This window comes from Hyperolius riggenbachi, chromosome 1 (assembly GCF_040937935.1).
Source record: "Hyperolius riggenbachi isolate aHypRig1 chromosome 1, aHypRig1.pri, whole genome shotgun sequence".
Taxonomy (NCBI): Eukaryota; Metazoa; Chordata; class Amphibia; order Anura; family Hyperoliidae; genus Hyperolius; species Hyperolius riggenbachi.
In genome coordinates, this window is record NC_090646.1 from 487347872 (window position 1) to 487361609 (window position 13738).

The 13738-nt window shown below is 43.4% G+C and overlaps 1 protein-coding gene across 3 annotated transcripts in view; it reads left to right on the forward strand.

The window, feature by feature from the left end:
- Positions 1 to 13738, forward strand: part of EFS (embryonal Fyn-associated substrate) — a 33832-nt gene that overhangs the window by 10851 nt on the left and 9243 nt on the right. Inside the window, exons 3-6 of one of the 3 annotated variants that reach the window (XM_068271554.1) lie at positions 6909 to 7223; positions 9500 to 9604; positions 11915 to 12868; positions 13185 to 13265. In XM_068271554.1, the coding sequence (XP_068127655.1) occupies positions 6909 to 7223; positions 9500 to 9604; positions 11915 to 12868; positions 13185 to 13265 (1455 nt within the window). The remainder of the gene's footprint in view (positions 1 to 6908; positions 7224 to 9499; positions 9605 to 11914; positions 12869 to 13184; positions 13266 to 13738) is intronic. The other 2 variants (XM_068271555.1, XM_068271556.1) reach the window with 2 other exon arrangements.

Consider the following 13738-nt stretch of genomic DNA (forward strand, 5'->3'; position numbering starts at 1 on the left):
GAGCTCAATGTAATACAAGGCTATGAGCCATCAATCCCCACCACTTCTACCCTGCTCCCCTCACGCAGACCTTTTCCAGCATGTCCGATCAGACTTTTCAGTGTTCTCCCCAGACTCTTTTAGCTGGGTGCTCCACCCGGCTAGTTTTATGCTGGGCATACATGGTTCGTTTATTCTTATCAATCGAGCCACTGATGGCTTGATTGATAATATCCGAAATGTCCGATCACCGCGGCGGATCGATTCTGCGCTTGATACCCGCGGGCAGACAATAGAAAAAAAACGAGCGGCAGATAAGAAGCGTCTGCGGGGCCGAGCGGGAATCGATCCATGCGCCCGAGCGGGGATGCGCCGGCATCGAGCCAGCAGCTTGATTCCGGCGCATAACCGCACAGTGTATGCCCAGCATAAAGCTCTGTACACACGTGTGACTGATGTCACCCCATTGGGGATTGGGACATGATCCCACCCAACAATGGTCCAGAGGACAGTGTGGGAAATCTCTACAGGATCCAGAGACTTCCCTCTCCTTAGGTAAGTATTTAACCTCTTATACACCTTAAAGCTGGCCATACACTATTATCACTGAATTTTGTTTTCAAATCAAATATAATGATCGATAGTAAGGGCTAAAATCGATCAAAGGATAGATCTGCAATTTTGTTTTTTAGTCAATTGTAAAATAATTGATGATAACATCCATTGTAATATTGGTTAATATTTAGAATGTAATGTGGATGGAAAAGAGAAAATGGATTGACAGCTTAGTGTATGGACAGCGTGTTTCCAGTGACATGTTTTTATACTGATATCTGTAAGTTGCCCAGCTGTTGTCTTGGTTGCCTGCACATGACTCCCTAAGTGGCACAAGTGCAGTGTGAAATAGATACTGTAACCACGAAGACAGCTGCCCTGTGTTTTATATTAGAGCTGGGGGCCATGGCCTGTAATTGTAGTACTCTCTGAGAGATGTGTGCACAGCAGGGATTGTGATATTCATAGAGGAGCCTGCTTTGGGGCTGATCTGGAGCTGCTGTGGTCACATATAATGCACAGGCTGCAGTCTAAGTGACGATATAAGAGGTGATTAAAACAAGAATCTCAGCTGTCTATCTCATTTTCAGAATCTAGGAGTCGCCTGTCGCTGTAGCCCTTCAGCCGGTTAATTCTGGGCACTGACTTGGGCACAGTGCTTCCTTTCTCTTTATTCTGTATCAGGGATGATGTCACCGCCACATGTTCTGCTCTCTTAAAGAGACAGACGCCTTCTGCATAATGGGCGAGAATCACGGCAGGGTGAGGAGGAGGATTTCATGAAATAGCTATTGCATTTATCGTAAGAAAGGAATATTGAAATGGTTGCTGAATGAATAGAGGAATAACAGCAGTCTTTGATGTACAGCTGTTCTTCCCTAGCCTTGTGTGGAGGTCTCTCATGCTGCGTGTTGAGGAGTTGATATCTGAGGACCGAAGCTTCTTTTCACATTTAGTATCTGCATTCTGAAGTACTTATTGTTTGTGACCTGCAGGAATCTCTGCTCTGCTATACTCAGCACCAAGGTGTATGCATGTATTCCGAAGTGAGGTGTGTGTTACCAATGCAAAGCTGTGTGCGTCTGATCTGCCAGTGCAGAATGCATTGCATACTAGTTGTAGGTAGGACATGTTCACAGGCATTGCTAGTGAAAAGCTTTCCTGCTGGAAGTAGGGCTGAGCCGGGCTTGCATTGGTTCTGCTTTATCTCTGTGTTGTCGTTTACACCTATAATTCGTGGATTTCCCATTAGCTTGTGATTTTGTGGCTGCATTATTGAATTTGTACTCATTGTATTATATCATTACGGACTATCTGTTGTGACAGTAGTAGCTAGCCACACTGCTGAGATAGGGGACCTGGGAAATCCATGAGGTCATTGTCACTCAGTAGTGTGTATGTGAGTAGCCACACTGCTGAGATAGGGGACCTGGGAAATCCCTAAGGTCATTGTCACTCAGTAGTGTGTATGTGAGTAGCCACACTGCTGAGATAGGGGACCTGGGAAATCCATGAGGTCATTGTCACTCAGTAGTGTGTATGTGAGTAGCCACACTGCTGAGATAGGGGACCTGGGAAATCCATGAGGTCATTGTCACTCAGTAGTGTGTATGTGAGTAGCCACACTGCTGAGATAGGGGACCTGGGAAATCCCTAAGGTCATTGTCACTCAGTAGTGTGTATGTGAGTAGCCACACTGCTGAGATAGGGGACCTGGGAAATCCGTGAGGTCATTGTCACTCAGTAGTGTGTATGTGAGTAGCCACACTGCTGAGATAGGGGACCTGGGAAATCCCTAAGGTCATTGTCACTCAGTAGTGTGTATGTGAGTAGCCACACTGCTGAGATAGGGGACCTGGGAAATCCGTGAGGTCATTGTCACTCAGTAGTGTGTATGTGAGTAGCCACACTGCTGAGATAGGGGACCTGGGAAATCCCTAAGGTCATTGTCACTCAGTAGTGTGTATGTGAGTAGCCACACTGCTGAGATAGGGGACCTGGGAAATCCGTGAGGTCATTGTCACTCAGTAGTGTGTATGTGAGTAGCCACACTGCTGAGATAGGGGACCTGGGAAATCCCTAAGGTCATTGTCACTCAGTAGTGTGTATGTGAGTAGCCACACTGCTGAGATAGGGGACCTGGGAAATCCGTGAGGTCATTGTCACTCAGTAGTGTGTATGTGAGTAGCCACACTGCTGAGATAGGGGACCTGGGAAATCCCTAAGGTCATTGTCACTCAGTAGTGTGTATGTGAGTAGCCACACTGCTGAGATAGGGGACCTGGGAAATCCGTGAGGTCATTGTCACTCAGTAGTGTGTATGTGAGTAGCCACACTGCTGAGATAGGGGACCTGGGAAATCCCTAAGGTCATTGTCACTCAGTAGTGTGTATGTGAGTAGCCACACTGCTGAGATAGGGGACCTGGGAAATCCGTGAGGTCATTGTCACTCAGTAGTGTGTATGTGAGTAGCCACACTGCTGAGATAGGGGACCTGGGAAATCCCTAAGGTCATTGTCACTCAGTAGTGTGTATGTGAGTAGCCACACTGCTGAGATAGGGGACCTGGGAAATCCGTGAGGTCATTGTCACTCAGTAGTGTGTATGTGAGTAGCCACACTGCTGAGATAGGGGACCTGGGAAATCCCTAAGGTCATTGTCACTCAGTAGTGTGTATGTGAGTAGCCACACTGCTGAGATAGGGGACCTGGGAAATCCGTGAGGTCATTGTCACTCAGTAGTGTGTATGTGAGTAGCCACACTGCTGAGATAGGGGACCTGGGAAATCCCTAAGGTCATTGTCACTCAGCTGATTGTTACATAGTTATTTTGGTTGAAAAAAGACATACGTCCATCGAGTTCAACCAGAGAACAAAGTACAACACCAGCCTACTCCCTCACATATCCCTGTTGTCTGCATGATGCTTCCTAAACTGCCAAGTGTCTTTTGGGATAAGCTCGGTCACCAACACTGCAGATATTGTTTTTCAGTCAGGTTCAATTTCTGAAATATTTTTAGGTTTTCTAACTTATATTTTGTTATTTCTTGTGTTTCTGCTTATAACTTTGTTGTACAAATACATTCGTAAGATAGGCAGCACCCATGCTAATCTGCTGATGATCTCATAAAAAGGCACACCAATAGTTCTCTACCTAGAGGCAGCTTTTATAGGCTATATTCATAGTTTCGTCACCCAAAACGATAATTTTTTGGCTGATTGACTGTACAGCTAACTGTTGAATCTTTTTGGCTATTAGCTACTTACTGTAGTTGACAGTAGGAGACCCCCTTTCCTCTCAACTACTGTATATAAGAGTTTGCAAAGCCTAGCCTTCATATTATATGTGGCTCACTAATCAGATTGGAGTTAAAGGGAACTTGAAGTGAGAGGGATATGGAGGCTGCCATATTTATTTCCTTTCAAGCAATGGCAGTTGCCTGGCTGCCCTGCTGATCCTCTGCCTCTAATACTTTTAACCACAGACCCTGAACAAGCATGCAGATCAGAGGTCTCTGACAAAAAGCTGACAAGATTAGCTGCCTGCTTGTTTCAGGTGTGTGATTCAGACACTACTGATGGAGGATTGCCCAGAAATTGGTATTGTTTAAAAGGAAACAAATATGGCAGCCTCTGTATACCTCTCGCTTCAGGTTTCCTTTAAAGAGACACTGAAGCGAAAAAAAAATATATGATATAATGAATTGGTTGTATTCTATGAATAATTACAAGAAGATTAGCAGCAAAGAAAATATTCTCATACTTTTATTTTCAGGTATATAGTGTTTTTTCTAACATTGCATCATTCTATATTATGTGCAGATTACACAACACTCAGCATTCAAAATGATTCTTTCAGAGCAGTCTGTGAACTAATGAACTCTCCTCTGCCAGAGGAAAAGTAAATAGTTAACTAACAGTTGAGATAATAAGAGTCAGAAAACAGCCCTCTCCATGACTTTTGAAAGTCGTAGAGATAATGACTTTTTTGCATAGAGATAACAACTGGAGTTTCTTAACTCTTCCTGTACTGGAAACAATTAGACTGATGTATCTCATCTTAATGTTTTATTTCTTAGCGGTACTACACATAATATCATAGTTTTTTTTTCGCTTCAGTGTCTCTTTAAAGAGGAACTCCATTGAAAATAATGTAATACAGAAAAGTGCTTCATTTTTACAATAATTATGTATAAATGATTTAGTCAGTGTTTGCTCATTGTAAAAGCTTTCCTCTCCCTGATTTACATTTTGACATTTATCACATGGTGACATTTTTACTGCTGGCATGTGATGTCACTATAAGTAGCTGCACTTGCTTTATTGGAAGTTGGAAACAGCTTTAAACAGCTATTTGCCACAATGATATGAGGTTCATAGACCGGAAACTTCCAGGACTATGGTCCTCACAGTTTCATGTGAGAGGGGTTTCACCACAATATCAGCCATACTGATGATCCAATTGTGAAAAGGAATAGATTTCTCATGGGAAAGGGGGTATTAGCTACTGATTGGGATGTTCAATTCTTGGTCACAGTTTCTCTTTTAAGTCAGATGATACTATTATCCAAAGTAGTTGTACAGGTACATATACACATGAGATGGCTGAAACAATCATTTATTATAATTTAGGCTGTCTTTGTTGTCTGTACTGGCATCTCCTGTCTTCAGCACCTGACTTAATGAGAGTGACCAGCAGTTGATCATGCGGCATATTTTCACCTGCTTGCTTTGCTTGTCTTATTTTGCTCTGCCTGACTCCATTCTGTCACCCAAAATGATCACAAATGATTGACTTGTCCGGAAAAAGCTGTGTACAGGTAGTCTCCAGTTATGAACGAGATAGGTTTGTTCTCAACCTGAATCTGTTCTTAAGTCAGAACATTGTGCTATCTCTGTCCCCTGTACCTTCTCTGTGCCTCCTGTGTCCCCCTCTGTGTCACTTCTGCCATCTGTGCCTGCTTATACAAGTGTAAAAGCCATTTTTTCTTTGAATTTTTTAAAATCAGTTTTCTCAAAAACGAAGTCCAATTAAAAAAAATGTTTTTTTACTTGTTCCCATGGAAACACAGAATCCATGCCGTTCGTTTCGGCGGGTCGTTCGTAAGTCGGGGACTACCTGTATCTGCATTTGGCTTCCGGTAGCAGTTCACGGGCCAATAATGTCACGATCAGGCACATTATCATGTGCTCTCAGGACTAGAGACTGATGCCCAGCAGTACTTCATCACATTGCTCAATGCTGTTCAGAATGATCAGCTGCCCCATCAAGAGAAATGTACTCCTGATCATGCTTCCACTAAATAAAGTGTCGGCCTGATGTTATTGATTAGCAACGTGGCAGTGTTTCAGTAAATAAAAAAAGGCCTTTGTATGACAGGCTGAGGTTGGACAGTATGGACAGATTTCTTCTCTGTTCCATTACAAAGCGGAATCATTCTCTAAATTCACATTATTATAATACAGCACCATGGAATATGTTGTCACTTTATAAATTAAAATAATAAATGTTGTGAGTATATAGAGTATATAGCACTAACATCTTCCACAGTGCTTTACATAGTGTACATAGTCATGCCACTAACATTGCCATTTAAAATTACATTTCTCAGCCCTGTTAACCAATTACATTACGACTGTTCCTTTGTCCTCTGTCCTGTTTTCTCTAATGCCTGGTACACATGAGATTTTCAGGCACATTTACTGCTAGATCAAATATTTCCAACATGTCTGATCTGATTTCCGATCGCTTTTCCAATTGATTTTCCATAGAAGTGAATGGAAAATCGATCAGAAATCAGATTGGACATGTTGGAAATAATCGATCTGGCAGTAAATCTGCCAGAAAATCTCATTGTGTACCAGACATTAGGGCCAAAAATAGTATTCATGAAATATTCTTAAAAATGTCGTATTTACTGTGTTTAAAAAAGAAAAACGTTTAGTACAGATTAGAATCATGAATAAAGACTGTAGACTTCCTGTAAGCAATAAAAAAAAAAGAGAAAGAAATGCTTGTACTAATCTCACAGGCAGACTTGTTTATTCAGGCTGGTTCTTATGAACACGACATTAATTGTGTAATACTTTGCAGGAAAACAAGCAAAAACATTTTTTACATTTAGTTGTCAGCTACAGCTTATATGACTGGTTCTACAAGCTCCAGAGAAGTTGTGATTGCTGTCTGTTGCTGTATGGCTTATTTGTTCTGATAGGGATGGCCTAGCAAATGCTTGTGAAATGATGTCACCTTGGATAGTGGTGGAGGGTGTAATGCACTGGGGTTGTTCCTCGCCATATGGACAGAAAGAGCTCAGTCTCCATACACAACCATTAAACAATTGTTAGAAGTGAATCTGTGTTTTGTCTCTTTATGTGTGTCTGCAGGCGCAGCTGGCCCAGGCTTTGTATGATAATGCAGCTGAGAGCCCTGAAGAACTTAGTTTTCGCCGAGGTGACGTAATGTTGGTTCTGGAAAGAGATGCTCCAGCGCTTGGCGGGTGGTGGCGTTGTTCTCTTCGGGGAAAACAAGGCATTGCTCCAGGAAATCGATTGCAACTTCTCCCAGAGGCAGAGGCGCAGGAAAACGAGTACCAAGCACCCCGCCTCCTCGGATCCATCATAGTAACCTCGGACTTAAAAAGTGCTGAAGAAAATGGGAAAGATTCCAAAGAGGAACAACAGGCAGAGGTGAGGCATAAACCAAAAGCAAAATAACTACAGTAAAACCCAGGTTATCTGGAACTTCAGGCATCCAGCAGTCTCAACCAACTAGCATGCCTGAGGGGGAGAATGATGGTCCATCTTAAGCTTTTTGCAGATCGGTGCGCAGCAGAAGCGACTCACCGAACCTCTGAGCTCCCTCTTCTACACTTCCTGCAGCTTCCAGCTTTTCTTGCGTTCATGTATGGGTCTTGGATCGGGTCATATGCACGCTTTGGGAGCCATACACAAAAGATACAGGAAAGCCGCTGGGAGCTGTAGGAAGTGTAGAAGGTTCGGTAAGTCATTTCTGCTGCACACAGATCTGCAAGGGGCATGGTTATTGTTATCTTAGGGCTGGTTGCTTGAGAAGTCAGGCACACATTGGGCAATCCCCACCTGTGCCAAATACTGGGGGTCTTACCGTATACTGTTTCTCTCTTGCTGTAACATTTGTGTGCATGGGAATGTAAATGACATGCAGATAAAGTGACACTGAAGTGAAAAAAAGTATGATATAATGAATTGTATGTGTAGTACAGCTAAGAAATAGAAGATTAGTAGCAAAGAAAATATTCTCATGTTTATTTTTAGTTCTATAGCTTTTTTTTTTTTTTTTATTACATTGCATCAATCTCTAATATTTGCAGTTTATAAACTTCACTCTGTATTTAAACTATGAAACAGAGCAGAGGTAATGACCATTTTCCCTGTACTAAAATCTTATCTGAAGTTGTCTTTCACTGTCCCATCAAACTTGGCAGCCGGGTGTAGATCACAGCTGTTTGGCCTCATCCCATCAGATTTTGCTGCCGCTAATCGCGGCTAATCAGGGAAGGGATGGGGAGGGGAGATGCGCGGCTAAAGGGGAGGGCCTCTCCATTCAGCCACGCATCTCGCTTCCCCATCCCTTCCCTGATTGGCCGCGAGCAGCGGCAGCAGAATCCGATGGGATGCAGCCACATTTTATACCCGCCGGAACGAACGGCCGCTGTCTCGTCCGCCCTCCGTGTAGAAGGAGCCGCGGCTGAAGGAGAGGAGACCGGGTTGCAGACACCAACGCTGGAACTGGAGGGAGGTAAGATATTACTGTATTTATTGGGCACCCATATTTAGCTATCTGTACGGCCTGGGCACCTATACTTAGCTATATGTACTGGGCGCCAACACTTGCTACATGTACTGGGCACCTATATTAAGCACCTATAATTAGCTATCTATACTGAGCACCTATATTTGCTACATGCACTGGGCACCTATACTTAGCTACATGCACTGGGCACCTATACTTAGCTACATGCACTGGGCACCTATACTTAGCTATATGTACTGGGCACCTATATTAAGCACCTATAATTAGCTATCTATACTGGGCACCTATATTTGCTACATGCATTGGGCACCTATACTTAGCTACATGTACTGGGCACCTATATTAAAGAGAATGGAAACCACATTTAAAAAATGAGACAGATACTTACCCAAGGAGAGGGAAGGCTCTGGGTCCTATAGAGCCTTCCGGCTCCTCTCCCGGTCCCCTCGTTCCAGTGCTGGCTCGCCCGGTAGCAGTATTCGACTACTGCTTTACCACGGCTCCCGAAGACTTCCAAATACCCTTTCGGCGGGGGATTAAAACCGGGGGGGGGGGGGGGGGGAGCTAGCACAGGATAGAGAGCACCGAGAGGAGACGGAAGGCTCTATAGCCTTCCCTCTCCTTAGGTAAGTATTTGCTTAATTTTTTAAAAAAAATTTGGTTCCTATTCACTTTAAGCTCCTATAATTAGCTATCTATACTGGGCACCTATATTTGTTACCTGCACTGAGCACCTATACTTAGCTACATGCACTGGGCACCTATACTTAGCTACATGTACTGGGCACCTATACTTAGCTATCTATACTGGGCACCTACAGTATACTTGGCTAATTATACTGGGCACTTATACTTAGCTATCTATACTGGGCACCTATACTTCGCTACCTATACTGGGCACCTATACTTAGCTACCTGTACTGGTAGATCTCTTGGTCGCAGCAAATTTCAAAGTAGCTCGCGAACCGAAAAAGTGTGGCCACCCGTTGTAGAGAATGGTTTAACAGCAGCAGTGCAAAATTTTGGGATTTACACTTCTATGACATGCTGCTTCTCCATTTCATTACTCACAATGTGAATGTACCAGTAATTCCCTTAAACACTGGCAGATAATAAGCCTGTTGTATTTAATGTATTTAATGTACCAGTCTGACCTCTGCCTCCTTTGCAGGTGTATCAAGTTCCATCCATTGCACGTCTTTGCATCTCTTCACCCCCTGATGAAATCTACAACAGTCCACGGCAGATTGAGGCATCTCAGCCCTGCCTTCAGGAGGTGAGGACAAACTAATACTAGGTTTATACATTCTGAATACTTAAACTACCTGGCGGTACGCAGTTTCAGAGGCTGCATCCGTGGGAGGATTTAAAAAAAAAAAAAATTTGATTTAAATGCTTAAAGCGGATTAACACCCAGCATTACAACTTTGCTTTAAAAGATTGCTTACAGCTTACAAACTATTATGCCAGATTTTTTTTTAAGCAGAAATTCACTGAATGGGTTAAACATGACATTTTAGTGTTGGATTTAACTAGGAATCCGCATCAGTTCTTATCTGTAGTTACAAATGTATCTTTATTTGATATACAAATAGACCTTTGAAAAGCCTGCCTGGGAAGCCCTCTTTGTTCTCTCAGAGCAGTGTTTGTTTGTTACATTGTAGATAGATACATTTGTAACTAAACAAGCAAGCACGAGGAGCATTTCTAGCTAAATGCAGCACTAAAATGTCATGTTTAATCCATTCAGTGAATTTCTGCTAAAAAAAAATCTGGCATAATAGTTTATAAGCTGTAAGCAATCTTTTAAAGCAAAGTTGAAATGCTGGGTGTTAGACCACTTTAAGCTAGCACTTTGCTAGCTAACTATGTCCCCCTTGTCCCCTGGCACTGCTCTGATCCCCCCGATTGCTGCCGGCAATATTTACCCGTCCGGGATCTCGTGAGAGTCGCAGCTTCACCATTTAGCTTCAGTCATCACCATGGCGACGATCGGACATGGTGTTTGACGTCATGCGCAGTCCCGATACTCCCCATAGCAAAGCTTGGAGCTGATTGGAAGGCTGCGCCATCGCGGGATCCCTGGGGGGGGTACGTATAACGGTGGTGATAGGGGGAGAGCGGAGGGACTTGGGGGGCATGGTTAGCTAGCTAAGTGCTAGCTTAAAGAGAAACTCCGACCAAGAATTGAACTTTATCCCAATCAGTAGTGGATACCCCCTTTTACATGAGAAATCTATTCCTTTTCACAAACAGACCATCAGGGGGCTCTGTATGACTGATATTGTGGCGAAACCCCTCCCACAAGAAACTCTTGAGTACGTACTCCTGGCAGTTTCCTGTCTGTGAACCTTGCTGCATTGTGGGAAATAGCTGTTTCCAGCTGTTCCCAACTGCCAAAAAAGCATGCAGCAGCTACATCACCTGCCAACAGTAAAAATGTCACCATGTAATAAATGTCAGAATGTAAATCCGGGATTTAAAAGATTTTACAATGGGCAAACACTGACTAAATCATTTATACATAATTATTGTAAAAATGAAGCACTTTTTTATTGCATTATTTTCACTGGAGTTCCTCTTTAAGCATATAAATCAAATTTTATTAAAAAAAATCCTCCAGGGGTCATGTGATCCTCTCCAGCAGCTAGCCCAAGCGTAGGTCGGGCTTACCGCCAGGGAGGTTAAAGTATCTAAACTCCTTAACATGTCCATTAAAGTGGACCTGAACTCAGAACTCCTCTCTGCTCTAAACTATACACAACAGCATAATAACCTTTAAACAAAAAACATTTCTTTGTTACAGCTGATACATATCCTAAAATAAATCTGCACAGTTTACACTTGCTTCATGAAAGCAGACATATTGTTTACAGCCTGTGCTTACAAATGGGCTTATCTGCCATAGGTCATCATGTGATACCAGGGAGGGATCAAATTACAACTAATGAGAGGGAATTAGACAGGCTAAACTCTTTAAATACATACAGGGTGCATTTCTATTATGTTTTCCTTGCGTCCTGTGCAAGAGTTCAGGTCCACTTTAATGATACAATTCTCCTGACAATTGATTGTCCGATTCAAGCATAATCGATTAAAAACAATTGTTCGGGCCCACTAATGGAAGGGAAACTTCAAACTAATTTGATCAAATTAATGGTATCGATCCGATTTTCGTCCTCCCAGGCCTCTCTGTTGTCCTGCAGTCAGCTCCGGTAAATTCTCCAGGCGCACTCCACTGCGCATGCGTGATCCCGGTTGTGCAGGCCCAAATCGTGCTTCTGTGGAAAGGCAAATTCTGCACCTGCGCACTTACAGTTTTAGCAAGTTGTGCATGCGCAAAATGCTCCTGACTATGCTCCCATTTTTCCAGATCACTTCCATCAATATAATAGGATTGGATGGCAGTTTTCCTTCCGTTAGTAGGCCGAAAAACAATTATTTCCAATCAATCATTGCGATTGAATCGACCGATTGATCGTCAGGGGAATTATATCATTAATAGACACATTTACAGTGATCATATACATAGTTCTTTTATGTGTCTAAATGGATTTCTTCTCACTGCATTGTCTTTATTTTATAGGTTTATGATAAGCCATCATCGTTAATAAGAGATATACAGCCTATTTCTGAAACATATGACAGTCCTGTGTTGCGTATAAAACATGCCCCACCAGCTGAAGAGATTCCAGAAGATATTTATGATGTTCCACCAACTTTTCAGAATGTGCCTCTATCGGATGATGAAGATGAAGGTATCTACTCTATGCCTTCAAACTTAAAACGGGTGTCTGGACTCCAGAATCTCTATGAAGCTCCAGAAGACATCTTGAGTTGTGGCAATGTACCAGAAACTCTTGAGCCACCTCAAACCCACCGTCTCTCAGTTTCTAGTACTGGAAGTGCTCGTTCTGCAGATTCTGGAGGAAGTCGGGAGTCTGGTCTACCACCTCTTCTGTCAAGGGATCCTCGTAGTGAAGGATTTTCCACAGTGGAGTCATTGAGAATTTTACACCAGGAACTCCAAAAAGCATCGGTTAATAAGACACAGGAAGGGTCAGGACTGAGAACCCTAGATTGCCAAACTCAGGTAGTGGAAGCCCTTAAAGACTTTATGGGCTTGGCACAAGTTGTTCTGCTGCACTCATGCCAAGCCTCAGATCCTTCATTGCACCGACAACTCTCAGGACATTTAGAAAATCTGGAGCTTGCTTTACGGGTACTACAAGAAAGTGGTACTGAGGTATCAGTGACTAACTCAGTTCAAGAGCAGAGTGGATGTATTGTAGCCTTGGTAACTGCCAATGCTGGCCTTCTTTTCCCACGACCACGACTCTCTTCTAGTGAAAGCCTTTCCCGCCGTCCACTTCCTGCTCTACCCACAGCCTCTCCTGCTACACACCGCAAAGGCAGCATTCAGGATCGACCTTTGCCACCGCCACCTATCTTGCATAGAACACCTAGTGATCCTGGTGAGGATGCTCACAGCGAATATGAGAGGATTCAGTGTGGAGACAATCACTACGTTCATCTACAGGTAAGAAATTACTTGATAAACTTTACTTTGTTATGTAATACGTTTTATCATTATTGAGATTATGCATTAATATACTGCTAACAGTTTCCGAAGGATATTTGGAGTACATTAGACATTTTTTGTCACTAAGGACCCTTTCACACGGCAGGCTGAACTGTGCACTTGTTGGGCAGTATATTATCCAGGAAATCTATGATGGGATTATTTTGTCTGCAATCTCTCCTTATCTCTAGTTCTAAGATATATTTCATAGTTTCATTATTACAGCTGCCCAGTAAGAAAAATGTCTACAACTGACCCGTATCTTCCTTCTCAGGGTACAGTCACTGCTCAGACAATACAAAAACCCAAAGATAAACAAACAGATGTAGATCAGCGTCATTCACAGGAGAAAAAGGTGAGTGTGGCCATGATGTTCATTTTCCTCACTGTGCACTTTGTGGCTGGATAGTGTAATAGTTAAGGGCTCTGCCTCTGACACAGGAGACCAGGGTTCGAATCTCGTCTCTGCCTGTTCAGTAAGCCAGCACCTATTCAGCAGGAGACCTTAGGCAAGTCTCCCTAACACTGCTACTGCCTATAGAGCGCGTCCTAATGGCTGCAGCTCTGGCGCTTGATGAGTCTACCAGGAGAAAAGCGCTATATAAGGGCTCGTTTCCACTAGGTGCCTGAAACACATGCACGCCAGTGGAACAGTTTCCACTGCGTGCATGGTGTGCGGCGCGGATCGGTCCGATAATCTGCAGCATGCTGCAGATTTTGGCACGGCCGCATCCACCCGCAGCCGAGTCCCATCTCCTCAATATACTTCCGCATCTGAGATGCGGAAGTGATGCGGTCGGCGGCGGAAGCGATGTGGCGGCGTAGCCA